General features: G+C 46.2%; 1 protein-coding gene across 1 annotated transcript; it reads left to right on the forward strand.

Moving 5' to 3' along the window:
• The first annotated feature begins 22,684 nt into the window (after positions 1–22,684).
• LOC130479555 (pleckstrin homology-like domain family A member 2) lies at positions 22,685–23,152 on the forward strand. The gene has a single exon (XM_056851951.1). The coding sequence runs from the start codon at positions 22,685–22,687 to the stop codon at positions 23,150–23,152; it is 468 nt and encodes a 155-aa protein (XP_056707929.1).
• The last annotated feature ends 786 nt before the right edge of the window (positions 23,153–23,938 follow it).

The following is a 23,938-nucleotide window of genomic DNA, read 5'->3' on the forward strand; positions in this document are numbered from 1 at the left end:
TCTTGCCATGAAAACCCCAAAAAGGGTCACCATAAGTCGGCTGCGACTTGACGGCACTTTACACACACACACACACACACACACACACACACACTCTATTTTTTGTTTTTTTAAAATAAAAAATAACACAATTGTGGTTTGAGATAATTATTTATTTATTGTTACATGCATGTATATACTGCTTGTGGAGTTTCCATTTAGTCATCAGTGCTATTTTTTTGTTCATTCACAACCTCCAGGTGGTGGCTGGCGATCACCTGGAGAAAATGGCCGCTTCGGCAATTGGACTCTATGGCATTGAAATCTCTCTCCTCCCCAAACCCCACCCTCCTCAGGCTCTGCCCCAAAAACCTCCTGCCGGTAGTGAAGAGGGACCTGGCAACACTACCTAACTACCACCTTTTTTCCTTTTTATGCTCTAACCTCTATCCCTTCAGTCCTGCTACCAGTAGGTAGGGTGGTTGGGGAGAATGCCAATGGGAATGAAGTGGCCAGATTCATGAATGGAGTGGCAATTAAGCCCAGAGTTGTGCAAGCCAGCGAGAGCAGACTGCCCCACCCATCTTTTCCCACATTCGGTGGAACAGCCTCCCTTCCCCATTAGGGTGGAGAGAGAGAGTCACCAGCTCTGTCTTTGATCTCTTCCTCCTTAATTGAAACCTGGTTTAACCGGTGCATTGTGTTTTTGGAAAGTGAGAGACATCCATACTGTATTTAAATCAGGTGTCCAATTTCCAAAGCCAATATTCATTGAGAAGTTGGATTCGGGGCAAAGCAAACAGGCGACTTTAATTGCTAGGAGCTTTCTGATCTTCACACATGGGCCTCCCTCCCTATTCTGGCTAATTACCTGGAGGAAGAAGGAATTGCACCGTTTCAGTTTTTTTTTTAATTAAGAGGAAATAGCAGTGACCTGGATTCATGTGCATAAAGGGAACAGGCAATTTCTTCAGTTAAAGGTTGAGGTGCACATTGCTGCTGGTCCTAAACAGAAGGGTATTTCCTCTGGTGTTTACAAGAAAATATGGGGGTAGGGTTGCCAGGTCCCTCTTCACAACCAGCAGGAGGTTTTTGGGACAGAGACTGAGGAGGGCAGGGTTTGGGGAAGGGAGGGACTTCAATGTCATAGAGGCCAATGGCCAAAGTGGCCATTTTCTCCTGGTGAACTGATCTCTATGGGCTGGAGATCAGTTGTAATAGCAGGAGATCTCCAGCTAGTACCTGGAGGTTATAAACAAAGTGCAAATTTTATGAGCTACTGAGGTGAAGCAAGGACCATATACATGACACATACAAAGCACAAATATATACAATATATACAATCTGCACAAAGCAGAAATGATTCCAAAGGTCTCAACCGAGTACCAGGTAAGTAATAGTATTGTAATATTGTAATCTCCAGGTAGTAGCTGGAGATCTCCTGCTGTTACAACTGATCTCCAGCCGATAGAGATCAGTCCACCTGGAGAAAATGGCTGCGTTGGCAATTGGACTCTCTGGCATTGAAGTCCCTCCCTTCCCAAACTCCACCCTCCTCAGGCTCCGCCCCCAAAACCTCCTGCTGGTGGCAAAGAGGGACCTGGCAACCCTACTCATAGCTTTGTTGGGAGGATAAAATAAAGTTGGAAAGAACTGTGTAAAGTTGGAAAGAACTGTGTATGTTACCCTGAGCTCCGTATAGGAGAAAATGTAATAAATAAATATCAAAAGTACTTCAAAACATTATTTAGAGTTGCCACCTCTGAGCTGGAAAATCCCTGCAGATTTGGGAGAATGGTGCATTGCCTTGGCGTGTGCATGCCAGCCACAAAGACAGAGGCAGGATACAATTTAGCTTAGTCCTCCACATATGTGCCCTTTATAGCAACGTTATGCTCAGAGAGTTGTTGCGCCATGGTAGTAGCTCTAGGGTACTTTTAGGACTAGGCTGTGGTTGGAATGCACCCGGCTTCTTGCACACCAGTTTGCAAATGATTAAGTCCCAGAGGACTTCAAAGTATGTGTGCTGAACATCATGACACCGAGTAGACAGTTGCCCAGAAAACTACAGAAGAGTATCAGGAGATCAGCAATGGCAGACGTCTAAAAACCTGGCACAGACTGGCTAGCAGCAGATTGCAATAAAGTTGCAACACCTAAACTATCAACTTAGGAAGAAGCCACCCACAGAGAGCTCGGTTCTTTTGGTTCTTTCCATCCCTTAATGACATGAATGAAAACCTAAACTTCTATTGCTGTAGAAGTAATATTCTCTTCTGCTGATCTTCCTCTCCCTCAAATAAGTGTCTTATATTTTAATCTTTGCGGTAGTAAAAACAATGTTTAAAAGAAAACTCAAATAGCTTGGCCGGAAACAGACAAGAATCTGTAAATCTTTACTGAAACTCTTTACTATAACTCTTTAAAAGGTTAATCACGTACTCCAGAGTAAGCCTGGTCATCCGGAGATTGATTGTAACAGCGGGAGATCTCCAGGTGCCACCTGGAGGTTGGCAGTCCTATAAAAAAATCCTGTTGGTTATTATAAAAGAGTTGCCAGAGGAGGCTCTTCCATTGAGACAGTGTATGGTTGGAGAACGTGTCTTGTGATATGAGGAGACAGTTAGGTGAGCAGTTCGTTCTACTTGATATTAATTAGCTATGTACCTCTGCATTCCCCTCCCCATTTTTAAACATTTAAATTTTAATTGTATTTTATACTTGTTTTACTTTATATTATTGAGTTTGATAGTCTATGACTGCAAACAAAATGTATGGCATGGTAGGTGAGCAAGAGCCCCGTGGCGCAGAGTGTTAAGCTGCAGTACTGCAGTCAAAAGCTCTGCTCATGACCTGAGTTCAATCCCAACGGAAGTTGGTTTCAGGTAGCTGGCTCAAGGTTGACTCAGCCTTCCATCCTTCTGAGGTCGGTCAAATGAGGACCCAGCTTGCTGGGGGTAAAGAGAAGATGACTGGGGAAGGCACTGGCAAACCACCCCGTAAACAAAGCCTGCCTAGGAAACGTCGGGATGTGACGTCACCCCATGGGTCAGGAATGACCCGGTGCTTGCACAGGGGACCTTCACCTTTATGGTAGGTGAGCAGGAAAGGAAAGCTAGTTTGGTGGCTGACTACATAATGTGGTGGGTAAGGTTGCCAGCTCCAGGTTGTGAAGTACTAGCAACCCTAGTGGTGGCCTAGGCCTGAAAGGAAGAATTAATTTTCCATTGATGAGGAAAGCATTTTAATAGTGAAAAGCCAACTCCTGAGGTGGGCAGCATGGGAAGATATGACTAACTTCCTCATCCCGGGGAGAGTACTGCAATAAGCTATTGTACAAATGATGTGATTAATAAAGCATACTCTGGTGTGGGTGTGTGTTACTTCCCCATGACAACACAACAATATTCCTTTCTGGGTTTTTCCGTACTCCACCCAGGCATGCATACTTTCTCTTTGATGGGCTATAGAGTGAGGTGTGTGTTTGATTGTATGGAGAAAGCTGTGTGGGAAAGAAAAAGTGAAGGTTGCACTAGGTTTGCTTTTACTGCGCCAATGTACAATTGTCCCTTTACTAGGGTAGCCACTCTTCACCAGCAGTGGAAGGCTTTTGGGGTGGAGCCTGAGGAGGGCGTGGCTTGGGAAGGGGAGGGACTTCAATGCCATAGAGTCCAATTGCCAAAGCGGCCATTTTCTCCAGGTGAACTGATCTCTATCGGCTGGAGATCAGTTGTAACAGCAGGAGATCTCCTGCTAATACCTGGAGGTTAAGGGAACAAACAGCACCACAGCTCAATTCATAAGAAGCTATTATGTAATAATCATAACATGGGAAAAAAACTCAAAGCATACACGCAGGTATGAAGACAGTCCGGAACCCCAAATATAATAAAGGTGGGACATCAGGTGTGGGGGCACTGGGCTTGGAAGGTACTTGTCATCAGAGCTGCCAAAAGCCACCATGGGTCCCCAGACAAATTCCATAACCATCAAAGTCTGATATCACAAGACGTCATGCCTGGAATGTTGGATTTTGATTTGGGAAACCCAGATTTAAATCCTCATGGAGCAATTGAACTCACTGGGTGTTCTTGGAAAAATCACCACCTCTTGACCTATATTCACAGGGTGCTTGTGAGGTTAACAAAAATTCATTAGAGCTTCTTGGGGGAAGGGTGGGATTAAAAATGAAGCAGCATAAATTAGTTATATCCTCTAACTAACCATAGTTAGTTACATCCTATGAAGTGACTGGCTTGGAACTGTTACCCCATTTGTCCTTTGCCTCTAGGTCCTGCTCCCTTTACAGATTGCACTCAGGTCAGGATCATGTCAACTTCTGCTGCATTCTGCATCGTGAACTCCATTAGTAGGGTTGCCAACCTCCAGGTAGTAGCTGGAGATCTCCTGCTATTACAACTGATCTCCAGCCGATAGAGATCAGTTCCCCTGGAGAAAACGGCCGCTTTGGCAATTGGACTCTATGGCATTGAAGTCCCTCCACTCCCCAAACTCCGCCCTCCTCAGGCTCCGCTCCCAAAACCTCCTGTCGGTGGAGAAGAGGGACCTGGCAATCCTATCCATTAGTGAAGCATCAGCCCTAATGGAATTGGTGGTGCAAAGTGAGGCCTTCTGCACCAAGCATAGGGTTGCCAACCTCCAGGTACTAGCTGGAGTTCTCCTGCTAGTGAGAACTCCAGGTGAGCACTGCGAAGTCAGCCAATTACAGAGCAGTATTTAAAGGGTGGGACTTGATTTGAGCTTGGGAGACTGCTTTTCTGTATTTATGGCTCGATTACCACACAGTTTTGTTCCTGATAATTCAAGCCAATGCATACAGTTTTCCCCAAATCGGGTTACATTAATGTGCAGTGAACCCAGGTCCAACCAGGGAGATCCAACCCATGCATAAAAGGCCACAGAATGACTTTGAGAAAGAAATTTGTTCCTGTGCTAGTCACCAGCAATGGACAGTGGAGCAGTCCCTTCAGATTAAAGTATAACTGAAGCAGAGGAAATAATGACGCAGCAGAGATAAGAAGTCAGCATCCTCCCCTTATCAAGCTTTGATAAGGAAAGGTGAGGCTGGAAGTTCCCTTTGGGCTCCAAGCCAACGTCCTACTCAGAGTAACACCTTTACCCACTTTTAGGTGCTTGCTTTCCATTCTGTATTCATTAACAGCTTTTCAGACATGGACATTTCATACATTATAGGCACCCACTAGGAACAAACCCAAAAGCACGCATAGTTTAAAAGCTTGTTAAGTGAAACAAAACCAGGGGGAGGGGGCCCGTCTGGCATGATGGAAAAGCCCTAAAGTCTGCCGATCGTAACCGTCTTCAGATGAGGATAGGAAGTGTTAACACACATTTAATAAAGTTATGCCATTACAGGTGCACAAAAGATCTCACATCACACTGACAGCTGCTAAAAGAAAGACACAATGGTGGCTCTCCCTTGAAAAACATAAAGCCAGCTCTCTCTCGAGCGCCAGTCAGAACATGCAGGCCCCTTGTAAGAAAGAGAGAGAAATAAAGGAATATATAGCTAGCTAGCTATCAGTCAAGCTAACAGTTGATTTTAGGTGGGACGCAAGGCATGAAGCCAACTGAAGCCAAACTGAGCAGGAAAGCATTTAACCACCATAAAGAAAAGTCTGTTTGTTAGGCAGGAGAAGGATATTTTCTTTCTGCTGCAGGATCAGTCTCTTAAATTTCTCCGTGTGGTATTTCCCCAAACAGACAACAACATTACTGATATGTAGCATTTTCATTGTTCGAGGTGTTTCACTTACACTATGAAAGTAATGCTTACATCAGCTCTGTAAGATATGGCAGTATTGCTGAAGGGGAGAGTTAGGTAAAGACAGCCATGCTTTGTCAAAGACCACCTAGTGAGCTTGAGGCTGAGAGTGATTTGAACTGGTAAGCTCCATGTTTACAGCTAATTCTCTCAGCCCCTTTTAAATCCCACTCCTACTCCTTCTCCTTAAATTGTAAGCAGCTGCTTGGTTGTATTCTCCCTGAGGGAACAACTTCTCAGCTGGGGTGTGTGTAGGGTTGCCAACCTCCAGGTAGTATGGGCACACAAAAATTAGCAAGCTGTAAGTTAGTTAGCAAACAAAGAAACAGCTTCAAACTGCAAAACAACACAAGTTTGTATTGAACAACAAATAATCATGCACCATACATATGGTATAACAAACATGGACAATGTCCAGCCAATACAGAAGTCCGGTTCACTTTCTGTTTCGGCTTATGTCAGCCTTCCTCAGGGGTTCACTAAATATAGGGCAAAAATAAACATGCAGTACAGAACGGCATAAACACAAGAATCAACAATATCATATATACAATCATATACTCACACGCAAACTGTGAGCCCCTGAGGAAGGCTGACATAAGCCTTGGGGGAAGGGTGGGATTAAAAATGAAGCAGCATAAATTAATTATATCCTCTAACTAACCATAGTTAGTTACATCCTATGAAGTGACTGGCTTGGAACTGTTACCCCATTTGTCCTTTGCCTCTAGGTCCTGCTCCCTTTACAGATTGCACTCAGGTCAGGATCATGTCAACTTCTGCTGCATTCTGCATCGTGAACTCTATTAGTAGGGTTGCCAACCTCCAGGTAGTAGCTGGAGATCTCCTGCTATTACAACTAATCTCCAGCTGATAGAGATCAGTTTACCTGGAGAAAATGGCCGCTTTGGCAATTGGACTCTATGGCATGGAAGTCCCTCCCCAAACCCTGCCCTCCTCAGACTCTGCCCCCAAAATAGGGTTGCTAGGTCCCTTTTTGCCACCGGTGGGAGGTTTTTGGGGCGGAGCCTGAGGAGGGCGGGGTTTGGGGAGGGTTCTTAGCCAGTGTGTCCTCATTTCATCCTTGCAGGCAGAGGTAGCAAGAACCGGCTGTAGAATCCGGCCCCGACCATGCAGAGCAGGAGCAACTCTGGCGTGAGGCTGGATGGCTATGCCCGGCTAGTGCAACAGACCATCCTGGCCACCAGGTGGGAAAGTGCACCACTGGTTGGATGCCTGGCTGCTTGCCCATGCCGGGGGGGGGTCATCTGGGGCAGCTGCCAGCTTGGTGCTTGGCCAGCTAATTTTTAAGTTGATAATTTTATATGGCCCACGAATGATGTCATAAATATCCAAATGGCCCTTGGCAGAAAAAAGGTTCCCCACCCCTGCCCCAAGCCTTTGCTTCATTGCTTCTGAACACATGAAGCTGCCTTATACTGAATCAGACCTTTGGTCCATCAAAGTCAGTATTGTCTACTCAGACTGGCAGCGGCTCTCCATGGTGTCAGGCAGAGGTCTTTCACATCACCTACTTGCTTAGTCCCTTTAACTGGAGATGCCCGGGATTGAACCTGGGACCTTCTGCATGCCAAGCAGATGCTCTACAAACTGAGCCACAACCGCTCCCCAAATTTTATGGAAGAATGTTTTATTGCTCATGGTTTCCCCTCCCCCAATCTCCCTGTCTGTTCTGATCTTAGTCTTGCTTCTTATCTCATTTTATTGTTACAGCTTTGCTGGTTCTATAGTTCTTTTATCGTCTTCACGGTCTTTTGAGATGATTGAGATGTGTATTGGTACATCTATCATTGCTGGATTTATGGTGATTTATTGTTTTAAAGCCATTTATGAGACTGCATTTGCTGTTCCTATATATGGATTTCTAGTCATTGTCTGCTATTTTTAATGTATGCCGCAAACTACCTCAGGTACTTTTGTGGGGAGTGTTGTAAGCATGAAAGAAAAACTGGTTTGTTAGAACCAATCTTTTCCCTTTCCCTAGATTTAACAGCCATTAGCTGTTCATCTACCATTTTTTGCACTGTAAAAAAGGGGGAAAGTTAGAACCAATTTAAACATCGCTGATGTTTAAATTGGTTCTTCATTTAGGCAACTGAAAGCCCTCCACCCCCCCGAATTTGTGGGCATCATGCAAGTTGATTCATAAGAGGACTTTGGAGTTAAATAAACTTCTAGTAGGTAGAACAACTCTGCGGCCACATGAAGGCAACTTGGGCATTGACAGAAGATTGTGTTCTTGATAGAGATGTAGAAACGCCCCATTCTGGAAGGGCAAGTCTGCTGTTCAAACCAACTTATCTTGACCTTCCAAAGGTCTCTTAGAATGTGCTCAAGCAGTACCACATAACACACTGCATTGGACAGTGGGCAGTTCCATACACGGACATAGGTATTGTAGGGTTGCTGGGTCCCTCTTCGCCTCTGGCGGGAGGGTTTTGGGGTGGAGCCTGAGGAGGGCGGGGTTTGAGGAGGGGAGGGACTTCAATGCCATAGAGTCCAATTGCCAAAGCAGCCATTTTCTCCAAGTAAACTGATTTATATTGGCTGGAGATCAGTTGTAATAGCAGGAGATCTCCAGCTACTACCTGGAGGTTGGCAACCCTAAGGCATTGGTTACATTTGCTTATGTCCAGTGTCTCACTTCAGTAATTCATAGGATGCTTTCAGACTGCCAGCGTGGGCAGCCAGCTAAAAGTTTGTCATATGGTAGCCTTAGTTGTTTAGAACTCTGTTCACTGGAGCTTGTGGCCATATATTGAACCCGGCATTACCTTCCTCTTATATCTACTCAGAAAGCCTCAGAAAGTATCTGTTGAAATGAGCTTTGATTCATGAAAGCTTATACCTTGGAAAAATTCATTGGTCTTTAAGCTGCTACTGGACTTGAATTTTGTTTGGAAATCCAAAGTCAAGTGCTGAGTCCACAACAACAGACGTTGCAGAACTAGCCTTTGTAGCTAATGTCCCAGATGTTTCACAGGCTTTGGTCAGGGAGAATAACATATAATGGATTCTTCCTGCCTGTATGCAAGGAGGAATCCTGTCTAAAACAAGCATTGCCTGGATTGAAATATACCACAAATACACATATTTTTCCTCGCTTGAAATATATCCTTTCAGAGTACTCTATAATAAAAAAAAATTCTACATATGGTTAAAGGGAATTATTTTGCTTGCTTTATGTATGAAAGGGCAGAAATCAGGTTTTGGGGTAGATTGCAGTAAGCACTCCCCGAAATTAAGGCATGTCCAGACATCCTTGCTTAGACATCACTCTGCTGGCCCAGAATCTCTCACCCTCTCCTACTGATTTGCATGTATCACCATTGCTAGGATAGTCAGCTAGGATTGCTAGGAAGTCCGTAGGGGTTGATGCCTCCCTCACTGCAGCTCTCTGGGATACAATGGCAGGCAGGAACCAGTTCTTCCATCCTAGCTTCTGATGAACTCAGCAGAAGGGTATACCTTAGGCTATCAGTGAGCTCTGGAGCTCCTGCTGTGGGTCAGCTCAAGTCACTTCCTCCCATTCTACCCCCTGGCAGGATCCAAGGCATGCTGCAGAAGATGTGTCCGCCTCTGCAGCACACTTGGGATGGAAAAAGGGTGGTAGACTTGAGAGAAAACACATACCTTTGCCCTGATAAGATCCAACATGGGCTGCAGAGGAAGGGCCTCTACAGCCCTCTTTGGACCTCAGGTAGCAATGGTAGAGGAGGCGATGGGAGATGAAAAACACCTGCTGTTTCCTCCCACGTCACCAACCTTCATTGATTTAGCACCCCAAGCAACTGCTTGGATGAGCTACCAGGCCTGCTCCTGGTTCACAACCTACAACAGAGAACTGGACCACAAAGACTCACCAGAGATCTGCAAAAGACTTCCTGTAAAACAGCATGCTCTCTTGGGGGGCGTTTCCATATTCCCATCCATTTCATTGGTGTTTCCAAAAGCATAGAGGGAGGAGGTAGACCTGGGGGGAGATAGACAGAACTACAAGTGTATGAATTTCTACGGACTTCTGATATAAAAGACATCCATCATGCTCTACTGTTGTGTTTTAATAGCTGTTTTGCACATTTTTTCATGGTTGATGAATGAATGACTAAAAGTTTTATTGTATAGCCATAGGCCGTCACAATATTCAGTACAAAACAATAAAATGATAAAACACAAATAACTTTCACCTTTAAGAAATAAAATATAAAACATTGAAACATCAATATCAGTAAAATGGACTAAAACATTAATCCATGGAGGCTCTAAATATTTGCTCTCTGTAAAACCTCTTTAAGCCTGATTTTCTTTGCTGCAAGTGCAAACTGTGCAACCCGATAGGAAATACGTGTGTCACAGTCCAACAGCAAAAAATTAATTTTTTCAATATCCGACAAAGTACTCATCCCAGCCAAAAAGGCTGCAAGAAATCTACTCCTGGGATGAGCATACAGTGAGCAAGTAAGGATATAGTGTGGTAAATCCTCCAAAACAGGGGCACCACATATACAGATCCGCTGATCTAAAGGTGTTTGAGAATAGCGCCCCAGAAGCACTGCTGTTGTCATTGTTTGAAAATGTAGGGAAGGGAAATTTGCTCTAAGATTTTGATTGGTAATATTGGCTACGTAAGGGCTTCTGCTATGGTTGATGTTCAGACGTAGTCTATCCCTCTTTAAGGTAAAGGTCCCCTATGCAAGCACAGGGTCATTCCTGACCCATAGGGTGATGTCACATCCCGACGTTTCCTAGGCAGACTTTGTTTACAGGGTGGTTTGCCAGTGCCTTCCCCAGTCATCTTCCCTTTACCCCCATCAAGCTGGGTACTCATTTTACTGACCTCAGAAGGATGGAAGGCTGAGTCAATCTTGAGCCGGCTACCTGAAACCAGCTTGCGTCAGGATCGAACTCAGGTCGTGAGCAGAGCTTGGACGGCAGTACTGCAGCTTACCACTCTGCGCCATGGGGCTCTTAGGGTTATAGCAGAGTGATTTAACTCCCCCCCTTTTCCCAGGTATAAATCCCCTCCCCTTAGTTGCTGTCAGCTCTAGTTCAGGAAAAAAAAGACATGAAACCTGTCAAAATGTTACAATGGAATGGCTGCTTTCCCCTATTCCAGCCTCACCACAATCCAGATCTTAATGCTCCCTCTTTGAACCCAGGAAGGAAAGCTGCTTTTCCATGGACAATGTTTGCATAATAAGTGCCGTCAAGTCACTACTGACATATGGTGACCCGATGAATTAATGACTTCAAAAACATGGTTGATACATTCACTAGGCAATCATCACTAGTAACCCAGGAGACAGTTCTTTCTCCTCTGATTTTTCTGCTTGATTAGCTGTCTCTACCCAGTGTTGACCAATATAAGAAACTGTGTGGTATCTTTTGTTCTCTCATATCTTTATGGCAAGCACACAGTGTGGATAATTACAATCAATATTAGCTAGCTACTATAGGCGTATAAGTGTTTATTGAAGCTATCAACCAGTTTGGATTTTAGTTCCAAATGGGGTTAATTAACTTAATTGTAAAATGTCTAAGTTGCTATTTGCAATAATTGTTACAGTATTTAGTGGTTATTTAATACATCTTATCAGCTTCTAAATGGAGCGGATGACACGTTACTTGGAAAGAGCATTGAATGAATTACCTTAAATTAAGCTGCCTGCTCTAACCTGCAGATGGTTCCTATAACATCAAGCGTTTTGTTGAAAGTAAAATTTAGCCTATTAAGGACTTGGCAAGTTTCTCATCTTGTCTTTTAAATAATTCAAAAAGGTACAGAAGCTAGAGAAGGGTTGGGGGTGGTAAAGGACAAATGCAGGGGAAATACACCTTTTCTCATTCTAACACCCCCCCGAGGTCCAGTATGGAAAAATGTGGGGAGATAAAATATGTATTAACAGAATAATTATGCAATAGTTCCTCTTTCCATTCCTCTTTCCAGTCGTCTTGTTTGTGGGCTTCCTAGAGGCACCTGGTTGGCCACTGTGTGAACAGATTGCTGGACTTGATGGGCCTTGGTCAGATCCAGTATGGCTTTTCTTATGTTCTTACCTATCAATGGGCTTCAGCTGGAGTAATTCTCCATAGGGTTGCACTGAGTTATCACTGTGAACACTTCATCTTGCATTTGTTTCACAAGTCTTGAAATACGAGCAGAGCAATCCAATCCAGAGGGCAAGTGCCACTTAGATTAAAGGAAGTTTCTAAACCACAGTGCCTAGCAGATTCTTACCTTAAATTTTGGCTGCTGGTTAAAGGTCCTGGGACTATTACTTCTGACTAGCACAGTCGGCCATGGATCTGCAGACCCACAATGCCAATATTTTTGGGATTCTTCCATGATCACAATTTTTATTTATTTATTTATTTTATTTATTTATATCCTGCCCATTTCCAGCTATACCAGGCTCAGGGCGACTTCCAACAATAATACATTACAGTATAAATATATATTATATAAGTTTAAAACATACATTTTAAAATCATAGGTCCTATAGGATTGCATGTGTGTTCCATGCACAGAAAGCAGAATGCTGCTTTTACTTTCCACAGATGTTGCATATGAGGAATACCTGTTCCATATGCAATATGTCTACAATGTGTGGAGGTGAGTATGTATCTTTGCTTTCTCATTTTTATATCAGAAACCATTATTTGGATTTCTACAGCTCTCTTCTGCCCAACCACTTGATTTCTTAGGTGTCAATCCTGAATGCAAGCTCCGCAGTTTCTTCTATTTGGAAATCAATATATTTAATTCTCAACATGGCCCTCTATGTGTATACTTGTCCAGAGGCTAGAGCCACGAACAGACAAGACACATCTTTCTAAAAACCTGAGAAAAGCTTTAGGCTTGCAGAAAATCAGAATTGAAAAGATACATTGGGGGTTAACTCCCTCAAATAATAGAAACAATATCTGTAGCTTTAAGAAATGAAGGGCCTCAGTGGTTGTTGCTAGGCAACCACAACAGTATTGCCAGCCTTCAAGTCTTGGTTTCTGTCGCTAAAAGGCAGAGGGAAGGGACAGGGACCTTTCCAGGGCCCTTTTGGCCTTTGAGAGAGGACATCAAGGCCAGAACTGACAGCAACCACCAGGTGACTTGTTGCCACCTGACTTGCATGACTCACCCAGGCCCTGTTCCCTCATACTGTTCAACAGCAGCCATCCCACAAAAAGCCACTGTTGTGTAATGGTGAGAGTTTCAGATTAGGATCTGGAAATAGGGTTGCCAGGTCCCCCCTGGCCAACAGCGAATGGGAAGTAGGGTTGCCAGATTCAGGTTGGGAAACTCCTGGTGAGGATGGAGCCTGGGGAGGATAGGAACCTCAGTGGGGTACAAAGCCATAGAGTCCACCCTCCAAAGCACCCGTTTTGGAAACTGATCTCTGTAGCCTGGGGATAAGCTGTAATTCCAGGGGATCCCCAGGTCTCACCCGGAGGCTGGCATCCCTATCTGGAAAATCCAGGTTCAAATCCCTGTTCTGCCATGGAAGCTCACTGAGTAACCTTGGGCCAGTTACGCATTCTCAGCCTAGTGCACAGGATTGTTGTGAAGATAAAATGGAGACTGCTGTAAGCTGCTTTGTGTCCTCATTGTGGAGAAAAGTGGAGTATCTGAAGTAAATAAATGATTAATATAGCTGAAGATTGGAGGGGCATGTAAAAGGATGGTTGGTATGTGGGGGGGAAGGAGAAAAAGAAGGATGGAAAGGTGAGGATATAGGGGTTGCCAAGAGGAGGGAAGAGGAAGGAGTCCCATGGGGCAGAGTAGTAAAGCTGCAGTACTGCGGTCCAAGCTCTGCTCACGACCTGAGTTTGATCCCGATGGAAGTTGGTTTTCAGGTAGCCGAATCAAGGTTGACTCAGCCTTCCATCCTCCCGAGGTCGGTCAAATGAGTACCCAGCTTGCTGGGGGTAAAGGGAAGATGACTGGGGAAGGCACTGGCAAACCACCCCGTAAACAAGGTCTGCCTAGTAAACGTCGGGATGTGACGTCACCCCATGGGTCAGGAATGACCCGGTGCTTGCACAGGGGACCTTTACCTTTAAGAGGAGGGAAAGATACAGGGAAAGTGGAGGATACATGTGTAAGTGAGGTGACCCCTGCAAGTCGTTGCAGGTTCCCCATTGTGTAACTGGGTGCAGCCTGGTGGCTGGCCCTGTGCAGTGACTGGAACCTCACAGAGTTTTCCCAGGGAGAAGTTGCCAAGGGGAGGGAAGGAAGACAGATATCTTGCGGGGGGGGGGGGGGGACAGATAAAGGTAGGTTGTCCAGCGGGTGGGAAAGAAAAAAGGGGGACAGGCTACGGGGGCTTTCAGAGGAAGGAAAGAGGAAACACTGGGGGAGGGGGAATGAAATGACCCACCAAAAATCCTTGCGGGTCCTCCGTTGACAGCAAATTATATTTTCTCATGCTGAATAAGATAATGCAAATTGTGAGTTTTAAAATTTCTTAAGAAAAGTAATATGTGTTCAGTAGATATTAGTGAACTATGTAGATTACAGTTGATAAAAATGCATTTTTTGCTTATACAGTCCATCGTCCAGGTAAACAAGCTCCCACGTTTTTCTTTGTTTAAACCTTACAAAAAATCAAACATTGGCAGTATATAAAATGTGAGAGAGGAATCACGCTAGAGATTTTCCGTTTTCTGGGCTCATGAACCACAGAGCATTGTTATTTGAAGTGTTATCATGGACTAAACGTGGAGATTTGAAGACCGATCACTTGAACTAATACCGCAGAGTTTTTAGGTTAACATATAATCAAAATAGGTTTCACATAAACCACCAAGCCCATTTTTATTGTCTATCGTATAAATATTTTGGGACAGTGTGCAATTTAAACATAATATACCAAGAACTGAAGCCCCATTCATGCCAGTGATGCTTAGCACCCAGAAGGGTGTGGCGTATTGGCCCCAGTCCCTCTGTAATCATGCCCGAGTCATACACAATTATTAATGGCCATAGATGAGAGTGCATATTCCTAATTGCACCCTAAGATGCATCCAGCTTCTCCAATGGGGCCCAGGTGAGCATCCACATTGGCATTGGCTGCCTGCTTGGCAGCCTGCGTCTGCAAGCTCATTTCCATTGTTTGATCACATTGACGAATGTGCCTGATATCTCTATGAAAGGTGACCACTGACTAACCCTGGGAGCCCCATACAACATTCGTCATACAAACAAGTGACACTCAAGTCAGCATGGTGTAGTGGTTAAGAGTGGTGGTTTGGAGTGGTGGACTCTAATCTGGAGAACTGGGTTTGATTCCCCACTCCTCCACTTGAACGGCGGACACTAATCTGGTGAACCGGGTTGGTTTCCCCACTCCTACACATGAAGCCAGCTAGGTGGCCTTGGGCTAGTCACAGCTCTCTTAGACCTCTCTCAGCCCCACCTACCTCACAGGGTGTCTGTTGTGGAGAGGGGAAGGTGATTGTTAGCCGGTTTGATTCTTCCTTAAGTATATAAAAACCAACTCCTCCTCCTCTCCTCCTCCTCCTCCTCTCCTCACTACTTCTCCATGCCCCATAATTATCATGCTGCACCTTCTGTAGTTTATGTATATCTAGATATGCATCTCTTATAAAAAACCCTTTGAACAGCACAATGTGACCTGGTATGCTGTGCCATAAATACCTCTGTTTCCGCATTAATGGAAAAACCAATTCAAGAATTAGACAGCAGCTTTGCACTCTAGACCTTTGCCTCCGAGTGCAACCACCATCCCTCTGACTCAGCCGAAAATGCCGAACTGTCCGCCCCATAAGCATTTCCTTTTTACTGCCGTTAAAAATGAGAAATTAATTTTCTAGTGAAAGCAAAATCAAAACAAACTTTCTTTTACTTTGCACTATGAAAATGATGAAGGCCTTCAACGAAATGAATTTTATAGCACCAGTGCAGATGAGGAAAAAAAATGTTCATTACATACTTTTATGCCTCTTAAGGAGGCATGACATGAAGCAACTTCATTATTGAAGTGCCGCACAAGTGTGGGTTTGGTTCGGGAGAATGCTTGGTTTAAAATATGTGACAGTTTTTATTGCAGTCAGTGGAATGTACCTGTGTGCTGCAGAATGAGGAAGAAGGTCCATCCATGCTTGGCAGCCAGAAGTAGATACAACCCACTAAGCATTAATGCCACATAACCGCCACACATTTTAATGGGACTTGCATGGATCACATATAGGATGCACAGCAGAATTACTACTGGGAAAGCACAATTATGCGCCCGATGCATTGGAAAGTTGCAGATCCTATGGTTTTCAATCAAAATCATCATCTCATATATCCACCGTCTAGAGGGAAATTGGATTTTGTCAAAGGGGCTATAGCATCTCGTATTTCGGCCACTAATCATGTCCTTGGCTCCTATTGACTTTGGCTCTGAAAGGCACTCTAAAAGTTAATCTCTAGGTTTGCATTTTCTGGCAACACTGCGGGCCTAACTGCATGTTATAATTTTTCCCCTAGGTCCTCCCTGCGTCTGTGTGATCCATGCATGCTCATGAATTCCCTGCTGAGAAAGCCCAAGAATACAGGGCCCAGTTTTGATTAGGACCAAGGCGCATAAGTAGGGTAGCCAGCTCTGGGTCGGGAAATTTTGGGGGTGGAGACTGAGGAGGGTGGGGTTTGAGGAGGGGAGGGACTTCAATGCCAAAAAGTCCAATGGCCAAAGTGGCCATTTTCTTCAGGTGAACTGATCTCTATCGGCTGGAGATCAGTTGTAATAGCAGGAGATTTCCAGCTAGTACCTGGAAGTTGGCAACCCTACACACAAGTAGGCTTCAGCCTTCCCTGTGCTATCTTCCCCATGGGGGTCACTATTTGCCATACCAGGGGTTCCACGTGTAGTGATAGGGTACATACAATTTTCTATAGTGGAGCAAATAACAGTCCCTCTGAACTGTTTCCAGCTAGGAAAATGGTGTGGTGGGGGAAGGATAAGTACCCTCTCCTTGTGAGCTGTGGTCACAGTCCAAATCAGGTGATGCATGTCTGGGCATTGAGTTCCCCTTGGAGAATTCAGAGGTGCATGTTTGACAGTCAATGTAACAGATCTGGACCTGATAGCTGTTTATCATGTGGTTAGGCCCTTCGATGATCAAACAGATTAATTGGCTAATCAATTCATGTATTTTGAGTTAAAGTAAATTAATGTAACTGTTGTGATTTATTCTTTTTATGTGCCTGATTTTGAAAGCACACACACACACACACGTGTGTGTGTGTGTGTAAATAAATAAACCCGTTTGTTTGAATTTGTATATAAAAGGTGTTGAAATATATAAGTTTATAGTAGTTGGAAGAAAGGACTTTGCAGCCCTGGAATCCACACCCTGTTGCTGAACTTACACAGGAGAGATAAGACAAGATAAAATGCAAAGTACAAGATTGTGCTGCTTCAGTTTGCATTGGGTCTATGAAAGGAAGGGAGAGGGGGTCCTCATCTTTCAACCTCCATTCAGTTTCAGTATTCAGAACTGGGATTCCAGTTTTTCTATCAGCATGAAAAAAATGTGTTCTTTAAAAAGTGTATTTTTCACCTTTAAAAATGCTAATACCAGAGTGGAAGAGGAGGTTTTGAACAGCAAAATCAAGTGGAGCTTGAAAGGTTAAAAAAAACCCATCTCCCTTCCCTGTATAACCCTGAGGCAAACTGATTCTGTACAAACTAAAGTCTCAAAGTTGGCACTTTCTTCTTTCTTTCTTTCTTTCTTTCTTTCTTTCTTTCTTTCTTTCTTTCTTTCTTTCTTTCTTTCTTTCTTTCTTTCTTTCTTTCTTTCTTTCTTTCTTTCTTTCTTTCTTTCTTTCTTTTTCTTTCTTTTTCTTTCTTTCTCTCTTCCTTTCTTCCTTTCTCTCTCTCTCTTCCTTCCTTCCCTCCTTCTTTGGCTGGGGTTCTGTCATCCTTTCACAACTATAAACTACCTCTAAATAATTCTGTGAGGTACACACAGAAGCTCACCACAGCACACCCTCTCATGCGAACTTATTTGTTCAGGGCATAGGCAACCATATAGTATATATACAGGATCGTTGGAGGCTCAGAAGGAGCATAATTTAGGTGAACTATATACGCAAGTACAGATTGGGTGTAGGCTTGGAAACAGAACAATACTGAAAGTCGAAACATTCCATAATGAATGTAGTTTGCATGAGGGAAGAGTATATACTTCAAATAAGACATCTGGACCAGGGTGTGTGCAAACATGTACATTCCTGCAAACCTGATATTTGTTCAGCTTGGCTCTTGAATGCTTCTGCTCCTGGTTTCATTCATACTTTCTTTTTGTTGCTGCTTTATACCTGGGCTTTCCGTGAGCCAGAAAACTAAACTCCAGCCTATTCCAAAGGGTGTGGACTGCAATGAAGTCAGTTCACAGGCGGCTGCATAAAACATGAGCAAGCAATTAAAAATGACAGAAAGGGGAAAAATATTATTAAAAATGAGGTTTCTGGTGAGGTGTTCTAAAATAAGGTAACTCCATACCAATCAGGAGCACAATCCAGCAAAAAAGTTAGTTGCAACCTATGTCCCATTGGAACCAATGGAACGGGCCTTAATCATGACTCCCTTTTGCTGTATTGTGTCTTATGCTCCCAAGGTCCTAATTCTACTGTTGGGTAATGAATCCTATCTCATAGTCTGGAATTCTACTGTTGGGTAATGAATCCTATCTCATAGTCTGGTGTTGATGGCTACAACAGTGTACGTAGATATGAACTGCGGGCTACCAGTTGCTAATCCTCATTCCTTGGAAGCCCAACGCTGTTTCAGCGCAATATGAACCCGGCTTTTCCCATTCCTCTTCAGGCGCGAATTAAACCGTTCTTCCTGGCTCATTCCGGAGTCACAGAGCATGCATACTCTGTTCTCGGGTTGAGCTTTGCCCCACCCTTTTCCAAACCCCTCTTCAAGACAGTATGCAGACAGCCAAACAGGGGAAGCACAGAAGACTGGCTTCTCTCACAGCCAATCACAAAGCAGTATGTAAAGAGGTGGGGATTCAAGTGCTTCCTGCTACCTCGGAGCTCTTTCTGAGCAAAACAAAGACCTTTAACAAGGCTTGGATTCCCCCCCTTCTTTCAGATTGCTCCGTTTTTTTGTTCTTAAAATGCTTTTTTATGTGGCAGTTGGGTCTGGGGGGAAGGAAATCTCTCAGGGTGAGCACTGCAAGTCAACCAATTACAGAGCAGCATTTAAAGGGGTGGGACTTTATTTGAACTTGGGACACTGCTTTTCTGTATTCATGCCTCCATTAGCACACAGTTTCGTCCCTGATCATTCCAGCCAATGCATACAGTTTCCCCCAACCCGGATTACATTGATCCTGGCTGAAACGGGGAATAAAGGAGGTTAAAGCGACCAAGCATGAATGACCATTGCTAAGCAGGGTGTGCTAGAATGGTTATACATTTTCTTGCCAAAAGTAATTCTGCAAAGTTCTCTTTGCAGGATTTTCCTTTAACTGTGTGGCAGGCAGCATTGGAACACATCTGTCTTCTCCGGTTTCTACAGACGGAAGGAAAGAAACGCTCCCAGAGGCTGTGCTGACCAGCTGCGCAGGAAAGGAAACCTATCAAATGGCACCGAGATGTTCAGGAGGCCTCGCTCTTCCCCAACCCAGCAGCCGAATGAAACCCGGGGAGTGTGCCAAGGCTGCCGCTGAGTCATAGCTAGTGGGCTAGGCAACAGCTGCATTCCTGAGGCCAGTCATCCTGTGACATGCCAGGAGGCCGGTGGGGGAGGGGAGGCAGGAGATAAACGGGAGGGAATGTGTGTGTGTGTGTGTGTGAAGTGAGGAGAAAGGAAAAGGAGGAGAGGGAGGGGAAGGGAGAATGGAATGAAGAGAGAGGCCCTTACTTAGCAAGGCAGGCACACAGGGAGAGTCAGGCTTGGACAAGGGTGTGTGTGGAGATGAGGAGGTCTCGTCTTCACTCTTGAGCAGTTGAAAGGGCCTAAAACGCTGAAGGGTGACCTTTCCTTCTTGGCCTCTTCATTTTCCCTGACCAAAAAACTGTCTGTAATTAAAATTGCTCGGTCACATGGAGCACTTCATGTGGCCTTTGTAGGCGATGAAATAGTGTTCGATAGCATTTTTCGGCAATAATTGGCAACATTACAGGCATCCTCAGTGGATCATAGGTCACTTGTGCTTATTTGTGCATTGTGTGCGTGTAAAGTGCTATCAAGTCGCAGCCGACTTATGGCGACCCCTTTGGGGGTTTTCATGGCAAGAGACTAACAGAGGTGGTTTGCCAGTGCCTTCCTCTGCACAGCAACCCTGGTATTCCTTGATGGTCTCCCATCCAAATACTAACCAGGGCTGACCCTGCTTAGCTTGTATGAAAACAATTTCCTGATGGTAAGATGTACCCTGCTAGGGTCATTTGACTGGTACAGTCCATGCTAGGAGGGGTGTGAAACCGGGTTGTACCTTGTCCCTCCTGCTAGTCAACTTTTATGTTAATTCACTGGTACAAGCCCTCTCCAATCTGGACTTCCATCTGCCTAAACTAGCATTGAGAAGTGAAATAGGGAGGGGCCATGGCTCAGTAGTAGAGCCTTTGCTTGGCCTGCAGAAGGTCCCAGGTTCAATCCCCGGCATCTCCAGTTAAAGGGACTCGGCAGGTAGGTGATGTGAAAGACCACTGCCTGACACCCTGGAGAGCCACCGCTGGTCGGAGTAGACAATACTGACTTTGATGGACCAAGGGTCTGATTCAGTATGAGGCAGCTTCATGTGTTCATGTGCTTCAGACTGGACGTGTAACAAAACGGGTCTGGTCTCTGCCATGGCTACATGAAGCTGTGCCAAGTCGAGAAGCACTCTCCCTTCCCCCAGTACGTGGAAAACACAAGGAAGAAGACGTGAGTTTATGCATGTATGAGGGGGGAGTTAGGGTTGCCAACCTCCAGGTAATAGCAGAAGATCTCCTGCTTTTACAACTGATCTCCAGCCGATAAGAGATCAGTTCACCCGGAGAAAATGGCTGCTTTGGCAATTGGACACTATGGCATTTAGGTCCCTCCCCTCCCAACCCCCGCCCTCCTCAGGCTCCGCCCCCCAAATCTCCCACTGATAGCAGAGAGGGACCTGGCAGCCCTAGGGGGAGTGCTTGCGTGTGTGTGAAGAAAGCGACCCTTTCCAGAAAATAAGCTGCAACTTTACGCATGGGAGGTTTTGCCTTGGATTTGCCCCTTTCTAGAGGCACATTTCCCCCATTTGGATTCTCAAAACTCGGCATGGCGGCTTCTTGTTGAGTTTTGAGAATCTGGATGGGGGAAAAGGGCATCTAAAGAGCTGCAAATCCAAGGCAAAACCTTAGGGTTGCCAAACCTCCAGGTGCTAGCTGGGGATCTCCTGCTATTACAACTGATCTCCAGCTGATAAAGATCAGTTCCCCTGGAGAAAATGGCCCCTTTAGCCATGGGAGTCGATGGCACCGAAGTCCCTCCCCTCCCCTCCCCAACCCCGCCCCTTGAGGCTCCGCCCCCAAAACCTCCCGCTGGTTGCGAAGAGGGGCCTGGCAACCCTACCAAACCTCCCATGTGTAAATGGCACTTGAGACATCGCCAGAGGATGTAAGAGTTTGGTTTGTCTTGTGGATATGATTAAAAGGAACTGGTTAAAAGGGCTGGCTTTAATGAAATAGAACTATGTATGATATTGATTTACCAGAACTATAATATGTTTGAAATGAGTGTTAGGGTGAAATGGAAGACTTACAAAACAATCTTTAATGGAAATGGAGGGAGGTGTAGGGGAAGTCAATTTTTTTTTATTATATAGAAACATCTTTACTACTGGTTCCTACCTGTTTTTATCTTTTACTGTTTATCTCAACTGTTAAACTATGCGTTTAATATTTTTGGGGAAAAAATAATTTTCAACGGGACCATTTAAAGAATACCTTTTGATCCAATTCCTTATCTGCACCTTTTATTAATGTTATATTAGGTCTTGATCTAATGATGTTAGATAGGATAAGAAGGTGTTAATTAAAATAGTATTGGGTTTCGTTCCATTGGCAAAAGTTCCTACAATTTATTTTCAGACGGAAGAGGGAGTGGGGGAAGTCAATTTATTGTCAATTTAGTAATATTATTTGTTTTGGTTTTTTAGTATTATTACTATTTTTTATTACAATTTGCCCTGACCTGGATGGCCCAGGCTAGCCTGATCTCGTCAGATCTCAGAAGCTAAGCAGGATCAGCCCTGGCTAGTATTTGGATGGGAGACCACCAAGGAAGACCAGGGTTGCTGTGCAGAGGAAGGCACTGGCAAACCACCTCTGTTGGTCTCTTGCCATGAAAACCCCAAAAAGGGGTCGCCATAAGTCGGCTGCGACTTGACGGCACTTTACACACACACTATTTTTTAATATGGGATATGGTTTTATATGTGGATATATCAAATTAAGAAAATAATAAATTATTTAAAAAAAAAAAGAGAGAGAGAGACCTCGCCGGAGGAAAGGGGGGTCTGCAACGAGAGCCAGGCGGCTCTGCCCGCTTTCGCGGCCGCTGAGACCCCCCCCCTGGTCGGGAGGCTTCGGGGTTCGAGGGGAAACGTGGAGCGGGGGTGGGGGGAGAAGGGTGATTGGCGGCGAGAGCGAGTGGGCGGCGGGCAGAAGCGCCGGGAAGGGCCGGCCTTGTCCAGCCTGGCGGGGGCGGGGGCGGGCGAGGGCGGGGCGCGCGCAGGGCCATAAATGGGCCCCGCCGGGCTCGGGGCGCGCACAGCAGCCTGGCGCGGCGGGGAGAGGGGCGCGGCGCTTGGAGAGCAGCGGCCGGCCCACCACCACCACCACCACCACCACCAGCAGCAGCAGCAGCAGCAGCAGCAGCACCAGCAGCAACAATGAAGGGTCCCTCGGCGTCGCCGTCGCCGCCTCCGTCCCCCTCGGCGTCGGAGGTGCTGCGGGCGGGCGAGCTGGAGAAGCGCAGCGCCAGCCTGCTGCAGCTGTGGAAGAAGAAGCGGGCGGTGCTGAGCGCCGACCGGCTGCGCCTGTGCCCGCCCGAGGGGGCGGCGGGCGGCGGCGGCGGCCAGAGGGCCAAGGAGCTGCGCTTCGGCGCCATCCAGAAGGTGGACTGCGTGGAGCGCACCGGCAAGTACGTCTACTTCACCGTGGTCACCACCGACCGCCGCGAGATCGACTTCCGCTGCCCGGGCGAGAGCGGCTGGAACGCCTCCCTGGCCCTCGCCCTCATCGCCTTCCAGAACCGCGCCGCCCTGCAGCGCGTCCAGGGCCGCCCCCAACAGCCCCCCGACCACGACCACCACCACGACGACGGCCCCCGCGAGCGGCGCCTGCCCAGGGGGCCCTGACCGCCCCCCTAGCCTCGGCCCCGGCCCGGCCGGGCGCGCACCAAGGTGAGCACCCCGCCCGCCCCGCGCCGTCCAAAGTAGGGCGCGCCGAGAAGGCGCAAAGGCCAGCGACGCACGGGAGGGCTGGCCTGGCTCCAGAGGCGCGCCGCCCCCGTCCCCCAACCCCACCATGAGCCCCCAGGCAGAGTTGGGAGAACTCGGGGGGGGGGGAAGGGGGCCGCCCGAGAGAGGCGCACCCGAGGCCAAACCGCCCGGCCGTCAATGGGCACAGGCTTCTGGCCAGCGCGCGCTCACGTTGGCCTCGTGCGGCCCTTGGTGCCGCGAGCCCCGGCTCTTCCTTTCCTTGAGCAGCCGGAGACGAGGGCCGCTGACGCACGGGAGGTTTGGCCTTGCGTTTGCTGCTCTCGAGAGGCGCCTTTTCCCCATCCAAATTCTCCAAACTCAACAATAGCCGCTGACGCACGGGAGGTTTGGCCTTGGGTTTGCCGCTCTCTCGAGGCACCTTTTCCCCATCCATATTCTTAGAACTGTACATGTGGGCTTATGGTTGAGTTTGGGGATTTGGGATGGGGAAAAGGCGCCTCGAGAGAGCAGCAAACCCAAGGCAAAACCTCCCAGGCGTAAATGGCCTTTGTCGCCGGTTAATCAAGAGCAAAAACTCAGCAGCGTAAAGGGCCGAACGAGGCAAACGAGTCCTTGCGCTTCCTTTCCTTGAATAACCGGAGACAAAGGCCATTTACGCATGAGAGGTTTGGCCTTGGATTTGCTGCTCTCTAGATGCGCCTT

This window comes from Euleptes europaea, chromosome 6, assembly GCF_029931775.1.
Source record: "Euleptes europaea isolate rEulEur1 chromosome 6, rEulEur1.hap1, whole genome shotgun sequence".
Classification (NCBI taxonomy): Eukaryota; Metazoa; Chordata; class Lepidosauria; order Squamata; family Sphaerodactylidae; genus Euleptes; species Euleptes europaea.